Source organism: Dendrobates tinctorius, unplaced genomic scaffold (assembly GCF_039654945.1).
Source record: "Dendrobates tinctorius isolate UK_male_01 unplaced genomic scaffold, ASM3965494v1 ptg000057l, whole genome shotgun sequence".
NCBI classification, from domain to species: Eukaryota; Metazoa; Chordata; class Amphibia; order Anura; family Dendrobatidae; genus Dendrobates; species Dendrobates tinctorius.
In genome coordinates this window covers 24,317,043-24,341,611 of record NW_027361725.1, presented here as the reverse complement: position 1 = coordinate 24,341,611, position 24,569 = coordinate 24,317,043, and the positions used below count along the sequence as shown (strand labels likewise).

Here is a 24,569-nt window from a genome sequence, read left to right as displayed (position 1 = left end):
ATAGCTTCAAGCCACCTCTGCTGCTCCATACACTAAAACGAGTCCGGGCTACATAAAGGGAAGTTACAGAAGGGCAGCGAAAAACAAAAATGGCCCAGGGCATAACTTTCTAACTCCTGAAATTTGTATGGGCCCTGTCACCTTTCAGGCACCCCTTATTGTTCTTCTGTCTGATCTCTGAGGAATGGTTTGGATCCAGCTATGAGTTGGTAACTGACCGACACCTTGCCATAAGAAATCAGATTACTTAGGACAAAGTGGATAACCTTATCCTTGTTATAAATTAACAATTCAGATGCAGCTACTTGACAGTAAGAAGCCTATTTCTAAAATTCCCTATCTTCTCCCAAATACTTCAGCAATCACTCAAGTCCCTAGGGCAATCTCAGCTAGGTCAATAAAACTCACACAGAATATTTTCGAGGGTTACTGAATGAGATCTAGCAGATCTGATCAAACACATTGCCAAGGCCCGCAAATACCTTTTGTTCAAATTAACTGGAATGAACAAATTGCTTCCCTTGAGATTCAGGCAACAATGTGGCCATGAGCATACTTTGGCTCATGGTATGCAGTGCAAATCTATCTTCTGAAAGTCTTTTGTGGACCATACCTACAGAGAAACCTGAGTGTTTAGCAGCAGAACTTAACATTCTATACAAGGTCACAGATGACACAAGCTCTCTTCTTTCAATCAAAACCTACAGTAGGTTTTTCAGTGCATTGTGTTGTGCATATGGCATTACTTTTGGCCCCTAGCGGTTAGAATACAAAAGTCTAATTGCCATATTCACTAGCTACAAACGCCTAAAATGTACATTTCTCCAGTCTCATGTGAATATTCTTTACACCTTCCAGCGATGCTGTCAAGTGGACACTTGGCACAATTGAAAACTAAGTCCTCTATTCATTAGGCCTGCTTCACACATCAGTTTTTTGAAATCCGTCAAAATCTGCCGTTGTGCAAAAAAAACGGATCCGCCATTTTGCTTGGCGGATCCGTTTTTTTTCCCATTGAGTTGCATTACCGGCGGATCTTGACGGATGGCCATCCGTTCGATCCGTTATTTTGCGGATCCGCCAAAACTTTGGCGTCCGCCGACATGCCTGAACGGACCATGCAACGTTTTTTCGGCAGCCGGATCTGCATTTGACATTGCGCATGCCCAGAGGATTTGCCTCGCTCGGAAATTTAACCCTAAACTCTGTTTTGGCGGCTAAAAAATTCTCTTTCTCTCTCTCTCTCGTTGTCATCAGTTCAAGAACGGATCCATTGTCCGCCATTTTAGCGGAATTTAACTGAAGCAAAAAACTGATGTGTGAAACAGGCCTTAAGACCCACGGTTTCTCTCCGGTCTCGAAGAGGCATGTTGAAGTCTGACGCTCCTGATACATGAAACAAGTAGTGTGCACCTCGGCACAAATCTTACGCCAGTTCCTGACTAATTCATGATGAGTTGTGGCATCATGTCCTCACCGCGCCCCCATCTTGCTCATTTTGGCAGAACGGAGGAAAAAAAAAGTCGCTAAATTTTTGCGCTGTTTCATAGCAAATTCAAGACAGGATTCTGTCAATATTGCTTTGATAAATCAGGGCCTAAACATATCAATAATCTCATGTCCTTGCAGGCATCATGGCCCATCTTTTATGGCTCTTTTCTATTGAACCAAGTCTAATTCCTTGGTGATGCTATCACAATGGCTGCAAGAGAATCTCTGGTAATTAGTATTACCTATTTTATTTTCTTTTTTGTGTGTGTACAAAATTTAGATTTTGTCCTTTGCTGCCTTATAAAAAGTAATTGTACCACATCCTTGTCACTGTTTTCAGAAGAGCGTAGTATATCATACACCGAGTATGTAACCATATTCTGATATTTTTCTGTGCAGCTTCACCAATGAAGACAAATATTCTAAATGCTTTATAATAAGTCGTCATGTCTCAATATGCATAAAATAGATGCCAAATTTTAGAAAAGGATACATCCAGCTCACTCTGGAAAGGAAAAACAAGACGTCAGTGTCAGAAAGCATCTCTAGTTAATAATTTAATAACATACATTCAATTTCTGGAAAAAAAAATCTTTAATGACTTTATTAAATATTCTTATGATCACACTTGCGTCACTGGTTCCGTTCACTACAAGAGTCAAGACGCTCTGGAGAACTTCTCATTCAATAACTTGACTTACAAATGACTTACACTAGGATCATTATCACAGGAACAGTAATGTTGCACACAGCACTATTGGCTCCATGAAATCTGACAATATGTGCAACCTGGAACCTTTGCTGGATTATACAGAATTTGTAAGTAACAAGTTAAAGCTGCAGTAAGTAACCCTACAGCATGCAAACACGGAATATATAATTGGAATTGTATTGCTGCTCTAGAAAATAAGCTAAAATGAAGATATGTAGTGTATAAATTGGCCAATTCATGTGTACCGAGCAGACAACGACAAGGTGACCTTCTTTGCTGGGAACCTAACCAAATATGATACACAGGCTTTCTGATGGCGCCTCTGGCGGTTTTAATCATAGCTTGATCCTACCTACCCATATATTTGTAGGCTTAAGCCCAGGAGAAATATCATATTAGGGTAGGTTCCCAGCAAAGAAAGTCGCCTTGTCGTTGTCTGTTAGGCGTATATAAATTGGCCAATTTATGCTCTAAGTATTTGTTTTTTCCTATTTTCTAGAGCAGCAATGCAATTCCAATTATATAGTCCATGTTTTCATACTAAAGCATTACAGTGGGCACCTTTAATTTGTTATATAGAGTAGCTCTCTTAGCTTGCACCTGTTCACACCTGTTTTTCTGTTTGGTCAGGCTATGATATTTGGATACAAGATTTTTAGTTAAAAACAAACAAAACATTTTAATGAAAAAAATTAAAAACTGAATGAGACATTAGACGCATTGAGTAAAAGTATAAGGCCAATTTAATTTACTCTACGCCCTGTATGCATCTGTTTTGTAACGTTATCGAATACTGGCCATTGAGATTACTTGAAACTGGCAGACAACCCAACACTAGTGATCTGTATACTAATATAGTATTGTTTATGTGCTCATTGCTTTGAAGACCCTACCCCCCATCTTCTAGAAAGACTCTTATGATTCTCAAATTTTCTCCAAATTACCAAACAGTAGTTGTAGACTAACAGGAAAGCTGTGTGAGATGACGCTTTGCATATAAGGTTTTCTTCTTCACAGGCTCTCGGAAGGGTTATGAAATTAGTGGATAGGAATGCATATGAGACATGAGTTTCAAGAAAGGTCTGCAAGCACATAATGGAGGATCTCACCATTTTTGCTCATTCAGATGTCCATGCAAATCAGTGCGATCTCGGACCGCAATGCACCAACTGGCCGGTGGCTCTCACAACCTGAGTATGACAGCCTCATAGAAATACATGAAGCGGTCATGCTCAGATTGTGAGACCAGCAGCCAGTCCGTACATTGCGGTCTGAGATAACATCGATCTGAATGAGTCCCTACTGGCAAGCAGGTAAGACCCGAGATAGGTAGAAAGAAGGGCAAAGGTGCTAATGCTAACCCATAAAGAGGTATTATGGTTTAAACAAATTATCATTTATCCGCTGGTTGTGCATTTGCCCTGTTGCTAAATTCAAGGTGAATGGCACTGAGGAAAGATAGCAGAGGTCTGCTCAATGGGTTGTGGGAAGACACTGAGGGCCCTGTGGGGGTCCCAGCAATTGGACCCACAGTGAACTAATAGCTATCACTTACTCAATGGACAGGTGACAATTTGTTTACACTGAAATATCCCTTTAAGTTCCTCATCCTTGTAGGAGAGACTACCCACATATGGATGTCTTTGGCCAAATGATCAAAAATTCTTGACTAAGATCTGTCAGTGTATCACAAGAAGCACTAGTCTTTGGCAGAATAAAAGCCATAAAATGGATTCTAAACTGTGTCTATTCGATGGCCTTGTCTGATTTTGCATCATTTAATTATAGAGCTCTACAAATGTATCTGGGGTGCTCATAAACTGTGGAATTGCAGCCAGATCCTTTCTTGCCTTACCAGATTTTGGTAGGTAACACCAAGCGGCAGTGTGTGTGAGAACAGTCCATTGGTTCTGGTATGGAGAAACCAGGTCAGGATAGATAGGAGGCCTTCTCTACCTTGGGTGAACTGGTGGGAGCATTACCAGCTAACATATTTCTTAACTCTGTGGACAATTTTACTCCTATCACTGCTCTCTCCACGTACGTAAGTCCTATGGTGCCACTGAATAACAATCCTGATTGCCCCGAGAGCTGAATTTTTTGCCTTCTTGAGATCGAACATATGTTTCTCATATGTTGCCAGAGGGGTTGACAGTTCCTTCCTTTTTGACCCTTCAAAGTGCTTGTCCTAGGATACATCTTTTGTGGTTCACCTACTTACAATTATGCTCCTATGTGAGCTCACTGAAACCCACATGGGAAGTTTGCATGTCTCTCACTTCCTGTGGATGTCTCTTATTGCAGTCCATCACACTGGCCCTTCTACTGTCCACAGTACGGGCCTTCTCACCTCTTACAAACAATCCAACCCATTAGGGTACTAGCAGGCATGGGAGGAAGAATTCAACCTAATATTAGTCATTGGGAATGGACAAAATACTAACAGTATGTGCTGAGCAAGAGAAAGAAAAGTTGGTATCGATCCCCTGTTCTGAATACGCAGACACTTCGAGGGGCGAATGTGCCAAAGTGGCTACCAAGTGGCCAAAGAGGCTACCAAGTGGCAAAAGTGGCTACCGTGGTGCCGAATGTGCCAAAGTGGCTACCAAGTGGCCTAAGTGGCTACAGAGGTGCCGAATGTGGCAAAGTGGCTACCAAGTGGCCAAAGTGGCTACCAAGTGGCCAAAGTGGCTACCGAGGTGCCGAATGTGCCAAAGTGGCTACCAAGTGGCCAAAGTGGCTACCGAGGTGCCGAATGTGCCAAAGTGGCCACCAAGTGGCCAAAGTAGCTACCGAGGTGCCGAATGTGCCAAAGTGGCCTCCAAGTGGCCAAAGTGGCTACCGAGTTGCCGAATGTGCCAAAGTGGCAACCAAGTGGCCAAAGAGGCTACCGGCTACCGAGGGGCCAAATGTGCCAAAATGGCTACCAAGTGGCCAAAGTGGCTACCGAGGGGCCGAATGTGCCAAAGTGACTACCAAGTGGCCAAAGTGGCTACAGAGGTGCCGAATGTGCCAAAGTGGCTACCAAGTGGCCAAAGTGGCTACCAAGGGGCCGAATGTGCCAAAGTGGCTACCAAGTGGTCAAAGTGGCTACAGAGGTGCCGAATATGGCAAAGTGACTACCAAGTGGCCAAAGTGGCTACCGAGGGGCCGAATGTGCCAAAGTGGCAACCAAGTGGCCAAAGTGGCTACCGAGGTGCCGAATGTGCCAAAGTGGCTACCGAGGTGCCGAATGTGCCAAAGTGGCTACCAAGTGGCCAAAGTGGCTACCGAGGTACCGAATGTGTCAAAGTGGCCACCGAGGTGCCGAATGTGCCAAAGTGGCTACCAAGTGGCCTAAGTGGCTACCGAGGTGCCGAATGTGCCAAAGTGGCTACCAAGTGGCCAAAGTGGCTACCGAGGTGCCGAATGTGCCAAAGTGACTACCGAGGAGCCGAATGTGCCAAAGTGGCTACCGAGGAGCCAGAGTGGCTACAGAGGTGCCGAATGTGCCAAAGTGGCTACCAAGTGGCCAAAGAGGCTACCGAGGGGCGAATGTGCCAAAGTGGCTACCAAGTGGCCAAAGAGGCTACCAAGTGGCAAAAGTGGATCCAGAGGTGCAGAATGTGCCAAAGTGGCTACCGAGGTGCCGAATGTGCCAAAGTGGCTACCAAGTGGCCAAAGAGGCTACCAAGTGGCCAAAGTGGCTACTGAGGTGCCGAATGTGCCAAAGTGGCTACCAAGTGGCCAAAGTGGCTACCGAGGGGCCGAATGTGCCAAAGTGGCTACCAAGTGGCCAAAGTGGCTACATAGGTGCCGAATGTGGCAAAGTGGCTACCAAGTGGCCAAAGTGGCTACAGAGGTGCCAAATGTGCCAAAGTGGCTGCCGAGGTGCCGAATGTGCCAAAGTGGCTACCAAGTGGCCAAAGTGGTTACCGAGGTGCCAAATGTGCCAAAGTGGCTACCAAGTGGCCAAAGTGGCTACAGAGGTGCCGAATGTGGCAAAGTGACTACCAAGTGGCCAAAGTGGCTACCAAGGGGCCGAATGTGGCTACAGAGGTGCCGAATGTACCAAAGTCGCTACCGAGGTGCCGAATGTGCCAAAGTGGCTACCAAGTGGCCAAAGTGGCTACCGAGGTGCCGAATGTGCCAAAGTGGCTACCAAATGGCCAAAGTGGCAACCGAGGTGCCGAATGTGCCAAAGTGGCTACCAAGTGGCCTAAGTGGCTACCGAGGTGCCGAATGTGCCAAAGTGGCTACCAAGTGGCCAAAGAGGCTACCAAGTGGCCAAAGTGGCTACTGAGGTGCCGAATGTGCCAAAGTGGCTACCAAGTGGCCAAAGTGGCTACCGAGGGGCCGAATGTGCCAAAGTGGCTACCAAGTGGCCAAAGTGGCTACCGAGGTGCCGAATGTGCCAAAGTGGCTACCAAGTGGCCAAAGAGGCTACCAAGTGGCCAAAGTGGCTACTGAGGTGCCGAATGTGCCAAAGTGGCTACCAAATGGCCAAAGTGGCTACCGAGGGGCCGAATGTGCCAAAGTGGCTACCAAGTGGCCAAAGTGGCTACCGAGGGGCCGAATGTGCCAAAGTGGCTACCAAGTGGCCAAAGTGGCTACATAGGTGCCAAATGTGGCAAAGTGGCTACCAAGTGGCCAAAGTGGCTACAGAGGTGCCAAATGTGCCAAAGTGGCTACCGAGGTGCCGAATGTGCCAAAATGGCTACCAAGTGGCCAAAGTGGCTACCAAGGTGCCGAATGTGCCAAAGTGGCTACCAAGTGGCCACCAAGTGGCCAAAGAGGATACCAAGTGGCCAAAGTGGCTACCAAGTGGCCAAAGTGGCTAAAGAGGTGCCGAATGTGCCAAAGTGGCTACCAAGTGGCCAAAGTGGCTACTGAGGTGCCGAATGTGGCATAGTGGCTACCAAGTGGCCAAAGTGGCTACCGAGGGGCCGAATGTGCCAAAGTGGCTACCAAGTGGCCAAAGTGGCTACCGAGGGGCCGAATGTGCCAAAGTGGCTACCAAGTGGCCAAAGTGACTACTGAGGTGCCGAATGTACCAACGTGGCTACCAAGTGGCCAAAGTGGCTACCGAGGTGCCGAATGCGTCAAAGTGGCTACCAAGTGGCTACCGAGGTGCCGAATGTGCCAAAGTGGCTACCAAGTGGCTGTCAAGTGGGCAAAGTGGCTACAGAGGTGCCGAATGTGCCAAAGTGGCTACCAAGTGGCCAAAGTCGCTACAGAGGTGCCGAATGTGCCAAAGTGGCTACTAAGTGGCCAAAGTGGCTACCGAGGTGCCAAATGTGCTAAAGTGGCTACCAAGTAGGCAAAGTGGCTACAGAGGTGCCGAATGTGCCAAAGTGGCTACCAAGTGGCCAAAGTGGCTACCGAGGTGCCAAATGTGCTAAAGTGGCTACCAAGTGGCCAAAGTGAATTTCTAGTGAAATCAATAAATCAAACTGAGCAGCCACAATTTCTTACATACAGACTCTGCCTACGACAGTCTACCTGTTCTTCACAAGTGTCCGGACCCTGTTTATTTCATCAAGGGGACGCTGGGACCCACAATGAAGGAAATGGTGGTGACATCACGCAGGTCCTTTAGCCTGCACCCAATATTATATGATGGTGACATCACTACATCACCCCCATTGGCTTCAAATACAACCCATCCCAGGTTGTGCCATCACTATACACAACATTCATATTCTAAATTTACTTTCTTATAGTCGACACCTGATACACTGCTGTAAAGCTGGCAGCGCTGTTCAAGCACCATGTATTTCCTTCAGGAAATGCCCATCTAGTTTTTTTTTTTTATATTTCATATCAATAAGCAATAACATTGAAGATTACAGATCTCTGTTGGTGGTTCCTTCTCTTTTATGAAGATCTTGCGGTGAGCATTTGCTTATTGTACATAGCATTTATTGAATTGTATAGAAGGCAACTGATATTCTCTCTACACTATGTCTTTTGTTCTGCACATACTTCATATGATGCAATGTTAGGACTTTGCATGCTAAAGTTGAAACCTAATAAAAATGAATTAAGAAAAACAAAATATTGATTGCCTCCATCTATCTCTCAATAGAATTTGAGAAATTCACTAAAATGTAGAAGCAAACGCACATGAGAAGTGTGAGCCTCGGATTACAAGGAACTTAGGGTATGTGCTCACAGTGTGGATACTGCTGCGGATGCACAGCGTTCCTGCAGCTGCGGGTTCGCAGCAGATTTAGGTGCGTTGTACAGTATCATTGTTTTCAATGGTAAACTGGAAAACGCTGTGCACATGCTGTGTATTTTCCTACACTTATCTACACTGTGCCATTGAAGGAATAAAGGAATCCACACTATATATAAACAGAAAGATGGTGAGGGAACACTTAGCTCATTTAAATCAATTTAAATCTCCTGGTCCAGATGAATTACATCCTAGGATACTGAAGGAGTTAGCAGAAATAGTAGCCAGAATCTTTGAAAAATCCTGGAGAACAGGAGAAGTCCCAAAAGATTGGAGAAGGGCAAATGTTGTCCCTATCTTCAAAAATGGAAAGAAGATGGAGACAAAAAATTACAGGCCAGTGAGCCTTACTTCTATACCAGGAAAGATCTTTGAGCAAATTATTAACCAGCATGTATGTAAGTACTTGGAAAAGAATACAGTAATTATCCAGAGCAAGGGTTTATAGCAAACAAGTCATGCCAGACTAATCTAATTTCCTTCTATGATGCAATCACTGACTGGGTGGATCAGGGAAATGTGGTAGATATAGTATATCTCGACATTAGTAAAGCATTTGATAAAGTATCTCACACTATCCTTATTGAAAAAAATGACCAAGTATGGGATTGACAAGGCTACGGTTAGGTGGATTCATAACTGGCTCAGTGATCATACTGAAAGGGTTGGGCTCTCCATGCATGTGTTGTGACTGTCACACAGCCGCGACACATGCAACTGTGGCACCGGACAGCTGATTATCGGGAGCGCTCCAGGTATCCAGGTAAGCGATGCAGCTATTCGGATAAGCACTTATCCGAAGTTATTCGATCAACCCTAGTGGCAATGAATGGTTGCACATCCAATTGGAAGCGTGTTTCAAGTAGGGTGCCATAAGGCTCTGTCCTGGCCCCAGTGTTGTTCAATATTTTTAGATAACAAAACTGAAGGTAAACTAATCAAATTTGCAGACGATTCAAAGTTAGGAGGGATAACTAACACTAGAGGAAGAGAGAAAGGATTCAGAAGGATCTAGACAAGCTTGAACAATGGGTAGCGACTAATAGAATGGTATTTAACAGGGAGAAATGCAAGATTCTACATCTGGGCAAGAAAAATGAAAATTACATTCACAGAATGGGAGGAATAGAACTAAGCAACAGCACGTGTGGAAAAGACTTGAGTATACCAATAGATCACACACTGCACATGAGTTAACAGTATGATGCACCAGCAAAAAGGCAACCTGTCAGCACTTTCTTGCCCTACCAGATAAAAATATCATTTAATTTAGTGTCACCTATGCATTACAGAACTACTTCTGTAACCCCCTGACTCCCCATATATCATCCATAAATACCTTTTTTATTCCTCCCGCACTGTATGCTAATATGTTCGGTCCGGTCTGATGGGCGTGTTTCCGTTTCCATCTCTCCCCCCCTACTCGCTTGCTCTACGCATTCCTTGCGGTGAATTTTGGCGATCGTGCAGAGTTTTCATGTGCGCGCATTGGAAAGGCATCTCGCGTGTGCGCAGTATGCTTTGACCAACTCTGGGCAAAGCTGAAAAGCGGTATTGTGCATGAGCCGGCAGGGAACACAGAAATGGCAGCGAAATACTTCCGGGCCATAAAAAGCAAGCGTGTATGCCAGCGCATGAGCAATACTGCTTTTCTGCTTTGCTCACAATTGGGCAAAGCATACTGGGCACGCACGAAAACTGTATGCAATCTGTGATATTCACAGCAAGGAACACGTACAGCAAGCAGAGGAAGGGGGAGAGACGGACACTAAGCCACGCCCATCGGACCAGACAGAATAGATTATCACATTGCGCAGGAGGAATAAAAAAGGTATTTATGGATGATACATGGGGAGTCAGGGGGTAAAAGAAGTAGTTGCGCACTGCATAGGTGACACTAAATTAAATATTTTTAGCTGGTAGCCCAAAAAGTGCTGACAGGTTCCCTTTAAGGGAAGCATAGAGTCTATATCATATGACGCAATAATCCCCCTCTAACTTCTCCTTTGTCAGGCCTCATCTGGAATACTGTGTCCAGTTCTGGGCACCACATTTTAAAAAAGATATTTAATAACTGAAGCAAGATCAGTGGAGAGCTACCAGGATGGTGAGCGGACTGCAAACTATGTCTACGAGGAACGGTTAAAGGATCTGGGAATCTTTAGCTTGCAAAATAGAAGCCTAAAAGGAGACTTAATAGCGGTCTTCAAATATTTGAAGGAATGTCACAGTGTAGAGGGATTATCATTATTCTCATTTGCACATAGAAACACAATAAGCAATGGAATGAAACAGAAAGGGAGAAAATACAGATTAGGTATTAGAAGAAAACGTTGACACTGACGGTGATCAATAAGTGGAACCGGATGCTACGAAGGATGGTGAGTTCTCCTTCAATGGAAGTCTTCAAACAGAGGCTGGACAGACATATGTCTGAGATGGTTTAGTGAATTCTGCATTGAGCAGGGGATTAGATACGATGACCCTGAAAGTCCCTTCCAACTTTAACATTCTATGACTCCATAAAATAATCAATTCATTTTAGCAATTAAATTATCAGTGAATAAGAAGTTCCCCCATAAAAAGCATTAGTACTAGACTCTTAATGATTATTTACACATCCGTGTCTCCAATGACAATGTGTACTTACCACTCGGCTAAAGTATTTGTCCAATACTTCTACAAAATTATGAATAAGCTCAAAGATCGCCATCTCATTCTGTAAAGAGAAAGGGAAGGTATCAGGAGTGAGGATGACAGGACCACCTGGAGTCTCTTTTTTACTGGCTGCATCTCAAAGCCTTCAACAAGCTCATGACTAAATTCCCTAGTGTAGACACGCATGTGGATATTTTGGCTGTTATTCATGGTGGAGTTCATGGGTAGCATTAATGAGAGCACTAATGGTGGCGCTATCTATTCTATTATTTCTAAACACTGTTTTTCGGTGATTCCTTTGTATCCCCGTTCATTCTGCACCCACACACATAAATGATACACTATTTGAAAGGTAAACTTGCCCCCTTCTGCAAGAAAATAGCCAAACAAACCACACATCCACAATTTGATCACAAAATACAGTTTAAACATTCATTTTCATAAACCTGCAATAAGGAAAAATGACCTGTACTAAAGATAGTTTATCAATATGAAAAGAATGGACTCCTTCAAGTAGGCATTATGCTTGCAACCATTGGGGGCACTGAGGCTGGCACTGTAATTTACACAATGACTAACAAGATTTGGCCCTCATATCGGGCATCTGTGACAAACCTCAGGGGAGCATTATCATGTGAGGCTGCATTTTGCCAGGATGCCACAGTTTTCCTCCAATAACTCATTGATAACGAATATAAAGTCACTGCTATAGGTTTTCCTATCATAAATCTACAATTCTATGTAAGGGCTGTAGTCTAGTAGAGTAGAAGGCGCACAGAGGATGACCTGAGCTAGAGTACAATAGATTAAAAATGCTGTTAAAGAGAAATAGCGCAATAGTACATTATCCGATGTACAGATAGCAATTGCAAGTAATACACTCACCAAGTGGAGTTTGTAACAGGCAATGGAGGATTCGCTGCTGCAGAACCACAGATCCACGAGGGACAGACGTAGAAGACACAGGATAGGAAAATGTGGTCAGACAATCTGCGCTGTGAATCACTATACAGGGATTATTAATACAGTGGTCTTTATTCGACGCGTTTCAGTTTCACAGAACTCCTTCCTCAGGATAAACCACCAGGTGTTTTTTTCCTGAAGAAGGAGTTCTGTGAAACTCTGAAACGCGTCGAATAAAGACCACTGTATTAATAATCCCTGTTACAGTGATTCGCAGCGAGGCTTTTCTGACCACATTTTCCTGTCCTGTATCAAAGTACAATAAATGGCACTGGTAGAGCAGCTGAGCTCTTACCTCTGACTCATCTATTCCCACCACGATGAACAGAGCAGCATACTGCCGATACACCAGCTTGAAGTCTTTGTACTCTATAAAGGAGCACTGGAAGGAAGAGAAGACATTTAGAGCAATACAAATATGATTACTCACGATGATCACCTCATTTTTCAGGGAATATATGTTAGGGGAATACAGACAATGAGACGTGTCTCCCCGATACCTCACTCTTCAGAGAACACATGAAAGGGGAACACAATGAGACGCGTCTCCCCAATATCTCACTCTCCAGGACACACATGTAAGAGGAATACAGACAATGAGACATGTCTCCCCCATTCCTCACTCTTCAGGGAACACATGTAAGGGAAACACAGACAATGAGACATGTCTCCCCCATATCTCACTCTTCAGGGAACATATGTAAGGGGAACACAGACAATGAGACATGTCTCCCAGATACCTTACTCTCCAGGACACACATGTAAGGGGAACACAGGTATTGGGGAGACATGTCTCATTGTCTGTATTCCCCCTACATGTCTTTCCTGAAGAGTGAGGTATCGGGGAGACATGTCTCATTGTCTCACTCTTCAGGGAACACATGTAAGGAGAATACAGACAATGAGACGTGTCTCCCTGATACCTCACTCTTCAGGGAACACATGTAAGGGGAATACAGACAATGAGATGCATCTCCCCGATACCTTACTCTCCAGGACACACATGTAAGGGTAACACAGGTATTGGGGAGACATGTCTCATTGTCTGTATTCCCCCTACATGTCTTTCCTGAAGAGTGAGGTATCGGGTAGACGTGTCATTTTCTCAGTCTTCAGGGAACACATGTAAGGAGAATACAGAAAATGAGACGTGTCTCCCCGATACCTCACTCTTCAGGACATTTATGTAATTGGAGCACAGACAATGAGAGTCTCCCCGATACCACACTCTTCGGTGAACACATGCAAGGGGAACACAAACAACGAAACATGTCTCCCCAATACCTCACTCTTCAGGAACCACATGTAAGGCAAAGACAAACAATGAGACGTGTCTCCCCGATACCTCACTCTTCAGGACTCAAAATAAGAGGAACAACACAATGAGATGTGCCTCCCCGATACCTTACTCTTCAGGGAACACATGTAAGGGGAACGCAGACAATGAGACGTTTCTTGACGATACCTCACTCTTCGGTGAACACATGCAAGGGGAACACAGACAACGAAACACGTCTCCCCAGTACCTCACTCTTCAGGACCCACATGTAAGGCAAAGACAGACAATGAGACATGTCTCCCCGATACCTCACTCTTCAGGACTCAAAATAAGAGGAACAACACAATGAGATGTGCCTCCCCGATACCTTACTCTTCAGGACACACATGTAAGGGAAACATGGACAATGAGATGTGTCTTCCCGATACCTCATTCTTCAGGACACAGACGTAAGGGGCAAACCTAGACAATGAGACGTGTCTCCCCGATACCTCACTCTTCAGACAGGTTTCCGTAATAATTATAGAACTATTTTGCTGTAGATGACGTCAGATTTCTGGCCCATCATTAAAAACCACATGCCAACAACGGCAGGCGGAAGCCATATATTAGACCATGGAGTAAGCAGAAAGGAGAAGCAGCATCTATCAGTAAAGGGGTTTTCCATCCACAAATTGTTTTTCTCCTTTAACTTGCCCTGTGTAAAAGTAATAAATTAAGCTGGACTTGCCTTGCCTTTCTTTAGCTCTCAGCCGCTGCTCTCGGTAATTGTTCACAAGCTTCAGTGTTTGACCTCTGCAGCCAATCACTGTACTAAGCGGCTGCAGCGCTTTAGTCATGGCAGTTCTGCTGTAGCCTGTACACAATCACAGGGAGCAGCGGCAGGTGAGTACAACTAAAGTTAATATTTTTATATAGGATACGTCAATGGGGTGAAATATTTTGATGATAAACCCGTATACATCAACAAGTTTGGCCAACTTTTGTATAATATAGCACCTTACTAAAAGAACTAACGAGCAATTTTTCCATTTATTTCGGTTTTACCCTGCTCTATTCAATACTTTTACAAGCCTGATAGGCTAATATGTCTAAAGGATGTCAGTTCACTTTACATCCCAAATCTTAAACAAGTATATACTCGTATACTTGTATATAATAGCTGTTTTAAGATAATAGATTTTTACAGTATTGGGTTGCACTTGTTGAAAATGACAAACTCAGCAGTTTCTCATGTTTTCTGCCCACTGCTGCTTTAGTCTTTGTTGATAAGCTGCAGTGGTGACATTATGACTACAGCGCATGCGGCCACTGCAGCCAATCACTGGTCTCAGTGGTGATGTGGCTGTAAATGGAACAAGCCGCTGAGCCCAGTGGGCAGCTGTGACACCACCGATGTAGCCTGTCAACAATTTAGAAGCGGTAGAGAGGTGTGAGGAACTGTGGAGACTGTTCTTTACAATGAGTGCAAAGCGATGCCACCAAGCTCTCCTCCATATTGTTTTTATAATGGTGCATGTGGCTTTGTATACAGTACAATCGTACCTGATCTTTGGGGCGTGACAGACACAGTTTGATGACTTCAGATTCTAACAGTGTTCTCCTCTGAACCACCACAGGATCATAATACCGAGATAACCTAGTCTGTCCTTGCTTGTTAACAATTAGGAAAAATTTAATCATCTCAGCCAGTGAAGAACAATTCCTACAATGGGACAAACAAAGGAAAGTTAGCCAAAAAATATCTTTTACTTTAACTCAAACAATTGTTCACTACAATTTGTGTAGAACCGTCAATAACAGCACCAACATCCATTTCTCTCAGAAGAAAGCTACTCCTGCTCGGCAGAGAAAAGCACAGTGGCTGCAGCATATCCACATCGCTGTCGTCTCTTCTAACAAGGAGCTAAGTAGAGATCATCATACAGATGCCAGATCTAGGCGTCCTGTCAGCAGGGGGCAGCGCCCAAGGAGTAGAGCTTACAGGCACCACAACGAACGGCAGATTGGCAAGTACGGCTATGACTTGTGTCCAGTCCTGGTGACTGCAGGAAGCTAGGAGAACTCAAAGCTAAGAGAAAGTGTCTAGGTTTGTTTTTTTCACATGTGTACGAATCCTTCTAAGAGCAGCTTGTGTGGACCTGGGTCTACTGAGTGTCATTGCAAGCCTTTGAACAACTGGAGTAGGTTCCTAGACATGGCAAAGATTTGTCCTGTCTTCTAATCTTCCATGTTTTCTTGAGGAACCCATATGTTCGGGCAAATACATTAGGTGCTATTTTACTGCTTTTGGAACATCTTCAGATGTTCCTCAGCCATTCAATTCAATGAGGTCAACAGATGCCAACATCTGAAACTTTGGACTCAAAGCTCTTTTCAGGTTTTCTGGAGCCCAAAGTTTCAGATTGGTAGCATTAAAGTAATGGTTCCTTCTGGGGAATGTCTGCGCACCCAAAACATGATATTTAAACAAAGCATTGACAAGTCAATGAAGCACATCACTCTAATTCTTTTTTTTTTTAGAACACTATGTGATTTATTACAATTTTGTGAGTGGTAAAGTCTGAAGCAAATTCATGGCATAATATACTGGGATCTTCCGCGCATTGACCCCGCACAAATTCATGAAAATGTCTCTCATTATAAATCACAGGGGCCAATATACTCTACTGTAGGTAGATGAACAACAACCATTTAGCCAAACGCTCTTCCTCCCATACACTTACAAGCTAAGAAATAAATAGTGGCTTATGCTACACAGAAACTAAATAATTCCACATCTAATCATTTATTAAACAAGGTAGCTGCACAGAACTGTTGCAGGATAACCCGGGGTTCCTGCCCGATCCCTATAGCTAGGAGCGCCATAGCTATGCCTGCTACCCGGATTACTTCTGATAGTGAAGACAACGGAGCCACGTGCCTTGCTGAGCGCCTAAATCAGAGCCATAACTTTTTTATTTTTCCGTCAATACGGCCATGTGGGGCTTATTTCTTGCGGGACGAGTTGTACTTTTGAACGACACCATTGGTTTTACTATGTCGTGTACTAGAAAACGGGAAAAAATTCCAAGTGCGATGAAACTGCAAAAAAACACACTTGTTTTTTGTTTGGCTCCTTTACTTAGTTCACTAAATGCTAAAACTGACCTGCCATTTTGATTCTCCAGGTCATTACGAGTTCATAGACTCCAAACATGTCTAGGTTTTTTTTATCTAAGTGATTAAAAAAATTCCAAACTTTGCTTAAAAAAAAAAGTGCCATATTCCGATACCCGTAGCGTCTACATTTTTCGTGATCTCGGGTTGGGTGAGGGCTTATTTTTTGCGTGCCAGGCTGACGTTTTTAATTATACCATTTTGGTGCAGATACAATCTTTTGATTGCCCGTTTTTGCATTTTAATTCAATGTCGCGGCGACCAAAAAAATGTAATTCTGGCGTTTTTACTTTTTTTCTCACTACGCCGTTCAGCGACCAGGTTTATCCTTTTTTTTTTTAATTGATAGATCGGGCGATTCTGAAAGCAATGATACCGAATATGTGTATGTTTGATTTTATTTTTATTGTTTTATTTTGAACTAGCTGAAGAGCCCGGCGCTGCCCGGGCATAGTAACTAACTGTGGTTAGTTATAACAAATTATAATTATCCTCCATCCCATAGTCCTGTGCCCATATACCCATCATACATATCCACCATCCCATAGGCCCGTGTCCATACACCCATCATACATATCCTCCATCCCATAGTCCTATGCCCATATACCCATCATACATATCCACCATCCCATAGGCCCGTGTCCATACACCCATCATACATATCCTCCATCCCATAGTCCTATGCCCATATACCCATCATACATATCCTCCATCCCATAGTCCCATGCCCATAAACACATCATACATATCCTCCATCCTATAGTCCCATGCCCATATACCCATCATACATATTCTTCATCCCATAGTACCATGCCCATATACCCATCATACATATTCGCCATCCCATAGTCGAGTGCCCATATACCCATCACACATCCTTCATCTAATAGTCCCATGCCCATATACCCATCATACATATCCTCCATCCCATAGTCCCGTGCCCATATACCCATCATACATATCCGCCCTCCCATAGTCCCGTGCCCATATATCCGTCATACATATCCTCCATCCCATATTCCAGTGCCCATATACCCATCACACATCCTCCATCCCATAGTCCCGTGCCCATATACCCGTCATACATATTCTCCATCCCATAGTCCCATGCCCATATACCCGTCATACATATCCTCCATCCCATAGTCCATTGCCCATATACCCATCACACATCCTCCATCCCATAGTCCCGTGCCCATATACCCGTCATACATATCCTCCATCCCACAGTCCAGTGCCCATATACCCATCACACATCCTCCATCCCATAGTCAACCATTATGACATCATAATGAGCGGCGGGGCTTGTTGACATCAGTGTCGCCATGGCAACCATTGTGACATCATAATGAGGGGCGGGGCTTGATACGCACACAGTTTCCCCATTATGTAGATAGGGACATTATGACATAATGAGGGGCGGGGCTTGATATACACACACTTTTTCCCCATTATGTAGACAGGGGCAAAATGGTTTGGTGAATTGGAACGCGCGGGGTTAAAATTTCGCCTCACAACATAGCTTAGGACGCTCTTGGGGTTCAGACGTGTGACTGTGCTAAATTTTTTGGCTGTAGCTGCGACGGTGTGAATGCCTATCCCGGACATACACACACACATACACACTTTGTGCTTTATATATTAGATAGGGCAAAAGGGGGGTGATTTGAACGTTTAGATTTTTTAAAAAAAATTTTTATATTTTTAAACGCAATTTTTTTACTTTTGGCATGCTTCAATAGTCTCCATAGGAGACTAAAAGCTGCCATAGCTAGATCGGCTCTGCTACATAGAGGCGATGGTCAGATATATTTAATAACTATCAAAATTTGGCACTCAGAGGAATTTTGGAACAAATTTAATAAGTACAGACAATTCGGTCTCAAACGACCTTCTTCAATGTACTGACTGCACAAATAAAAGTAAAGAAAAAATGGACAGTGTCCCACAAAGTAAGTATTCTAGCTATTAATAACCACTTTACCCACCTAATAAATATGTAAGTTAGCACCTGTACTCTTTCCCTCAATTTAATACCAGTTCCCTTTCCCATCACTTCATCATTTGCAGTGCTCCCCACTTCAACATATGCAGTCCCCTTCTCCCCCACTTCATCATTTGCAGTCCCCCTCCCAACTCACTTCATTTGCAGTCCCCGCCCCCTTTCCTTTCCTTTCCTTTCTAGTCACCCCATCCTCACTTTGTAGTCCACCTCACTTCATCATTTTCAGTACCAGCCTCTCTAACTAGGTAATTTAAAAAAAAAAAAAAAAAAATGTTTTTCATACCTCAGGGACGATACTCTGCAGGCGCAGCTCTGCTTCTGGTGTCCTGGCAATGGCCATAGATGCACTAAGGCGACTAGGTCATCATTAAGTTACCAGAAGTCCAGAAAAAGCAGCAGGAGCTATGCAGATGTTCAGGTTTGACGGCCATGGAGTTCTGGGAAATCTCCCAGCGCCGAGGTGTGCGCCACAGCGCCCAGCACTTTATTACACCATGGGATCCAGTGAACAGAAGCACAAAAGAGGGGCCCTGGACTGGGTCCGGACCCACCCTGTGTACTTCTTCTCACGGGGCCCAACACAGAAGCAAGAGCAGTAATGCCCTGATGATCGCCCTGCTGACACAAAACACTGATCGGCACACATGCTCGCTTTTGGCAAGGATCTTTTTGTTTTCCAGTCTATTTTTTTTATTAATCCCCTTGTTGCATCACATCTGGGTTTTTAAAAACATTAATAAAAAAAAGTTCAAATCACTCCCCTTTCACCACATTCAAAACAAAATAAAAAAAAAAAAAAAAATCAAATATACACATATTTGGTATCGCCGCGTTCCGAATCGCCCAATCAGTATGAAAAAAGAATTAACCTGATCGCTAAACGGCGTAACAAGAAAAAAGTCAAAACGCCAGATTACTTTTTTTGGTCGCCTCAACACTGCATTAAAATTAGTCGCCGTAGCTGCATGAATTGCGGCTGCTACACAGCCTGAATACCTGTGGGGATTTCATAACAAACAGGCATTCCTCACATGTTTTCTGCCTGACCAGCAGTCGCAAATCATGCAGCTACGGCGACAGAAACTAAATCTCCGAGCACATTCAAATACTCGGAGCTCACACGAGCATGCTCGGGAAATTTCAAGTAACGAGTATGCTCGCTCATCACTAATTAAAATGCAATAAAGGGTGATGAAAGGATTGTATCTGCACCAAAATGGTATCATTAAAAACGCAAGCTCGGCACACAAAAAATAAGCCCTCACCCAACCCGAGATCATGTAAAATGGAAACGCTACGGGTATCGGAAAATGGAGCAATTTTTTATTTTATTTTTTATTTTTTTTACAAACTTTGGATTTTTTTTTTCACCACTTCAAAAAGAACCTATAGAATTTAGTGAACATGATAAAAAAAAAAAACAACTGTAAGATTGCACTTTTTAGTAATTTCATCGCACTTGAAATTTTTTTTCCCATTTTCGGTGACGTTCAAAAGTACAACTCATCCCCTCAAGCCCTCACATGGCCATTTTGACCAGAAAAATGAAAAAAGTTATGGCTCTGGTAAGAAGGGGAGTAAAAAATGAAAATGCCAAATCAAAAATACCTCTGGTCATTAAGGGCTTAAACATTACAAAAAGGTAAGCAAAAATTTGGGCACCCTGCATGATTACTCCCTATTAGCACTCCCTTTTGCAAGTATCACAGCTTATAAAAGATTTTTGTGGCCAGCAAAGAGTCTTTCAATTCTTATTTGAGGGATTTTCATCTATTCTTCTTTGGAGAATTCTTCCAGTTCTGTGAGATTCCAGGGCCGTCTTGCATTGTCTACTATTTTGAGTTCTAGCCACAGATTTTCAATGACGTTCAGATCAGGGGACTGTGAAGGCCATTGTAAAAGCTTGCGCCTTTTGAAGTTGTCTATGGTGGATTGTGACTTGTGTGTAGGATCATTATCCATGTGTAGAAGCCATCCTCTTTTCAACTTCAGCGTTTTTGTAGATGGTGCTGTTTGCATCAAGAATTTGTTGAAATTTAATTGAATCTATTCTTCCCACTACCTGTGAAATGTTCCAAGTGCCATTGACTGCAACACAACCCCTAAGCATGATTAATCCACTCCCATACTTTAAAAAGTTGTCCAATAGGACAATTCTCATACCCCTCGCCTGGCCCGGATAAAATAGTAAAGTTTATACTCCCCTCCCATGCCGAGGCATTCCATCTCCTGTGCGGTTGTTGCGACATCGGTGCCCAGTCAGCATTGGCGTCACTGTCCCAATCTCCTGTCAAATTGAGCAGGAAGAGCAAGTCCGAGATCAGCTACAGTCCAGACTTCCTCTTCATGTTAGAGTTGGACAGTGACGACGATGCAGATTGCCCGAGAGCCCTGGAAGACGAAGTGCCAACACCGCAGGAACGGTACATGAGGTGAGTATAGGCTTTATTATTGTAAGTGGGTCAAACATTTTGATCAAGAAGGAGTTGTCCAAGTAGTAGTTCTTTTCCTCAAATTATATGCCGTTTTTTCTCTACATATACCTTTGATCATTGTGGCCAAATAGTTCTATTTTAACCTCACCGGTCCACAGGACTTGTTTCCAAAATGCACCAGACTTTTTTAGATGTTCTTTTGCATTCTTCTGATGCAAAATTTTATGGTGATTTTTGATTTGCCGCTCTAGTTATCCTACGAGCAGCTCTCACTGAAATTTTGCTTGGTCTTCCAGACCTTATCTTGACCTGCATTGTTCCTGGTAACTGCCATTTCAAAAGTACATTTCAAACGGAGGAAAGGGCAACTTGATAATGCTTTGCCATCTTCTTAAAGGCCTTCTTCTGCTTTGCGGGCTTCCATTTTCAGAGTGCTAAGCAGCTACTTAGAAAAACCCATGGACTTTTTTGGCAAAAGTTTAGAGGAGGCTGGGTTTTTATACAGCTAGGAAATTTGCATCACCTGGCATTTCCTAATGATTATAGTGAACAAGTCATAACCCTAACAGGCTTAATTAAGGTCTGAAAACTTGGTCAAAGATATCTGAGCAAACAAATCTGCAAGGGTGCCCAAGCTTTTGCTTTGACCCATATACCTTTTGTAATTCTTCAAAATGTAAAAAATTACAATATTTTGTTTTGCCTAAAATGCAAAGAAAATGTGTTCTCTTTAACTTTAGCCCATTTAGAGATAAATTCATCTTCAACTTACAGTAACTGTTCGCAATAACAGTAATTTTGATCAGGAGTGACCAAACTTTTACATGCCACTGTACAAATAATGACATATTAGAGGAAGTGGAGCAGTGGTTGTTCACCTAACACTTTATGGTGTTCTCAAATCTGGCACTTGACACCATGAAAGAGCCACACATGACACTCAGTCTGAGATGGATCTAAGGTAGACACAAAGGCCACAGGTGTATAAGGAGGATGTCAAGTAGTGATGAGAGTACATTCTTGGATAAGGTGTTATCCAAGCAAGCTCGTCTGCTGAGTGTCTTCGGTGTGCTGGAATAATATGCCTGCTGTTCGATAGCCGCAACACATGAAGGGATTGCCTAACACCTTATCCGATCACGTTCACTCATGACAATTTGTTAAAAATTGAAATCACTTTTTACAGAAGGGCTTAAAACTGCCAGACACTGACTTACAGCTAGCTTTGAGCACATATTGTTCAGTATGGCTAGCAGGATATGATGGGATTTATAACCCGACAGGTGGACATGTGCAAGCCCAGTAACAGGTGGGGAGCATATGTGCAAGGCCATGTGTCAGGATGACAAGTGTTGTTTGCTCGCTGCTGTGAATATATCATTGTGACCACCCAACACAGCAGAAGCATTAGACCATATTTACTTCATACCTTGTAATTAAACTAATAAAAATTTACAGTAAAAATATGCTAGATGATTTTTTTTTTTTTTTTTTTGCACTTGAGGTTTTTTCCCTCCTTCCAAAGAGCCGTAACTTTTTTATTTTTCAATTGACTGACATATAAGGGCTCGTTTTCTTGCAGGATAAGTTGAAAAAAAAAATTCCATGTATAATGAAATGGTGAAAAAGAAAAAATGTGATTCTGATATCTTTGTCTGATTTTGTTATTTTCAGCGCTCATTGTGCGGTACAAATTACCCGGAAATACACTGCTCAAAAAAATAAAGGGAACACTGAAATACCAGATCCAAGATATCACAGAATGAAACATTCCAGTTGCAAATCTTTATTCATTACATAGAGGAGTGGGTTTAGAACAATAAAACATGAAAACGATCAATGTAAATCAAAATTAATATAAAATGGAGGTCTGGATTTGGAATGATACTCAAAATCAAAGTGGAAAATCTAATTGGAAGCTGATCCAACTTCAGCTGAAATGCCTCAAGACAAGGAAATGATGCTCGGTAGTGTGTGTGGCCTCCACGTGCCTGTATGACCTCCCTACAACGGCTGTGCATGCTACTGAAGAGGCGGATGTTATCCCGAGTGGTCTCCTCCCAGACCTGGATTGAAGCATCAGTCAACTCCTGGACAGTTTGTGGTGCAACGTGGCGTTGGTGGATGGAACAAGACATGATGTACCAGACGTGCTTGATTGTTTTCAGGTCTGAGGAACGGGCAGGCCACTCCATGGCATCAATGCCTTCATCATTCAGGAACTGCTGACACATTTCAGCCACGAGACCTAACATTGTCATGCATCAGAAGGAACCCAGGGCCCACTGCACCTGAATATGGTCTCACAATGGGACTGAATATCTTATCCCAGTATCTACAGTCATATGTTAGTTTGGGCACCCCTATTAATGTTAACCTTTTTTCTTTATAACAATTGTGGTTTTTGCAACAGCTATTTCAGTTTCATATATCTAATAACTGATGGACTCAGTTATATTTCTGGATTTAAATGAGGTTTATTGTACTAACAGAAAATGTGCAATCTGCATTTAAACAAAATTTGACCGGTGCAAAAGTATGGGCACCTCAACATAAAAGTGACATTAATCTTTCGTAGATCCTCTTTTTGCAAAAATAACAGCCTCTAGTCGCTTCCTGTAGCTATTAATGAGTTCCTGAATCCTGGATGAAGGTATTTGTGACCATTCCTGTTTGCAAAACAATTCCAGTTCAGTTAAGTTTGATGGTCGCTGAGCATGGACAGCCCGCTTCAAATCATCCCACAGATGTTCAATGATATTCAGGTCTGGGGACTGGGATGGCCATTCCAGAACATTGTAATTGTTCCTCTGCATGAATGCCTGAGTAGATTTGGAGCGGTGTTTTGGATCATTGTCTTGCTGAAATATCCATCCCCTGCGTAACTTCAACTTCGTCACTGATTCTTGCACATTATTGTCAAGAATCTGCTGATGCTGAGTTGAATCCATGCGACCCTCAACTTTAACAAGATTCCCGGTGCCGGCATTGGCCACACAGCCCCAAAGCACGATGGAACCTCCACCAAATTTTACTGTGGGTAGCAAGTGTTTTTCTTGGAATGCTATGTTTTTTAGCCTCCATGCATAACACCTTTTTGTATGACCAAACAACTCAATCTTTGTTTCATCAGTCCACAGGACCTTCTTCCAAAATGTAACTGGCTTGTCCAAATGTGCTTTTGCATACCTCAGGCGACTCTGTTTGTGGCGTGCTTGCAGAAACGGCTTCTTTCGCATCACTTACCCATACAGCTTCTCCTTGTGCAAAGTGCGCTGTATTGTTGACCGATGCACAGTGACACCTGTTATGATTGAGTCACCGTAGGAGGCAAAAATAGAAATGCTAGCTAAGTCCAGAAAACCAGAGAAGTTGGCAGCTATCGGATTGCAGACCCCTGAACCTATCAACACAACTAGCAGTAGCCGTGGGGGGCTCCTTAGGCCCCTCGATCACAGCCAGAGGACTACATAGCCTAAAGACAGAAAGGGAAATCTAAACTGCCCCAGAGCAGACCCCAAAGTAAAAGGCAGCCCCCCACATATAATGACGGTGAAGCAAGAAGAAAGAACAAAATACAGACAGAAAGATAGACTGAGCAAAGATGGGGCCCACGCTAGCTTAGATAGGAAAGGACAGGAAGGCTG

The 24,569-nt window shown here is 43.3% G+C and overlaps 1 protein-coding gene across 1 annotated transcript in view; it reads right to left on the bottom strand.

The window, feature by feature from the left end:
* Positions 1 to 24,569, bottom strand: part of AP4S1 (adaptor related protein complex 4 subunit sigma 1) — a 60,265-nt gene that overhangs the window by 19,760 nt on the left and 15,936 nt on the right. The window contains exons 2-5 of the mRNA XM_073577825.1: positions 14,869 to 15,028; positions 12,340 to 12,426; positions 11,074 to 11,142; positions 1,985 to 1,996 (exon numbers count right to left, since the gene is read on the bottom strand). Coding sequence (XP_073433926.1) covers positions 1,985 to 1,996; positions 11,074 to 11,142; positions 12,340 to 12,426; positions 14,869 to 15,006 — 306 coding nt within the window. The 5' untranslated portion in view covers positions 15,007 to 15,028. The remainder of the gene's footprint in view (positions 1 to 1,984; positions 1,997 to 11,073; positions 11,143 to 12,339; positions 12,427 to 14,868; positions 15,029 to 24,569) is intronic.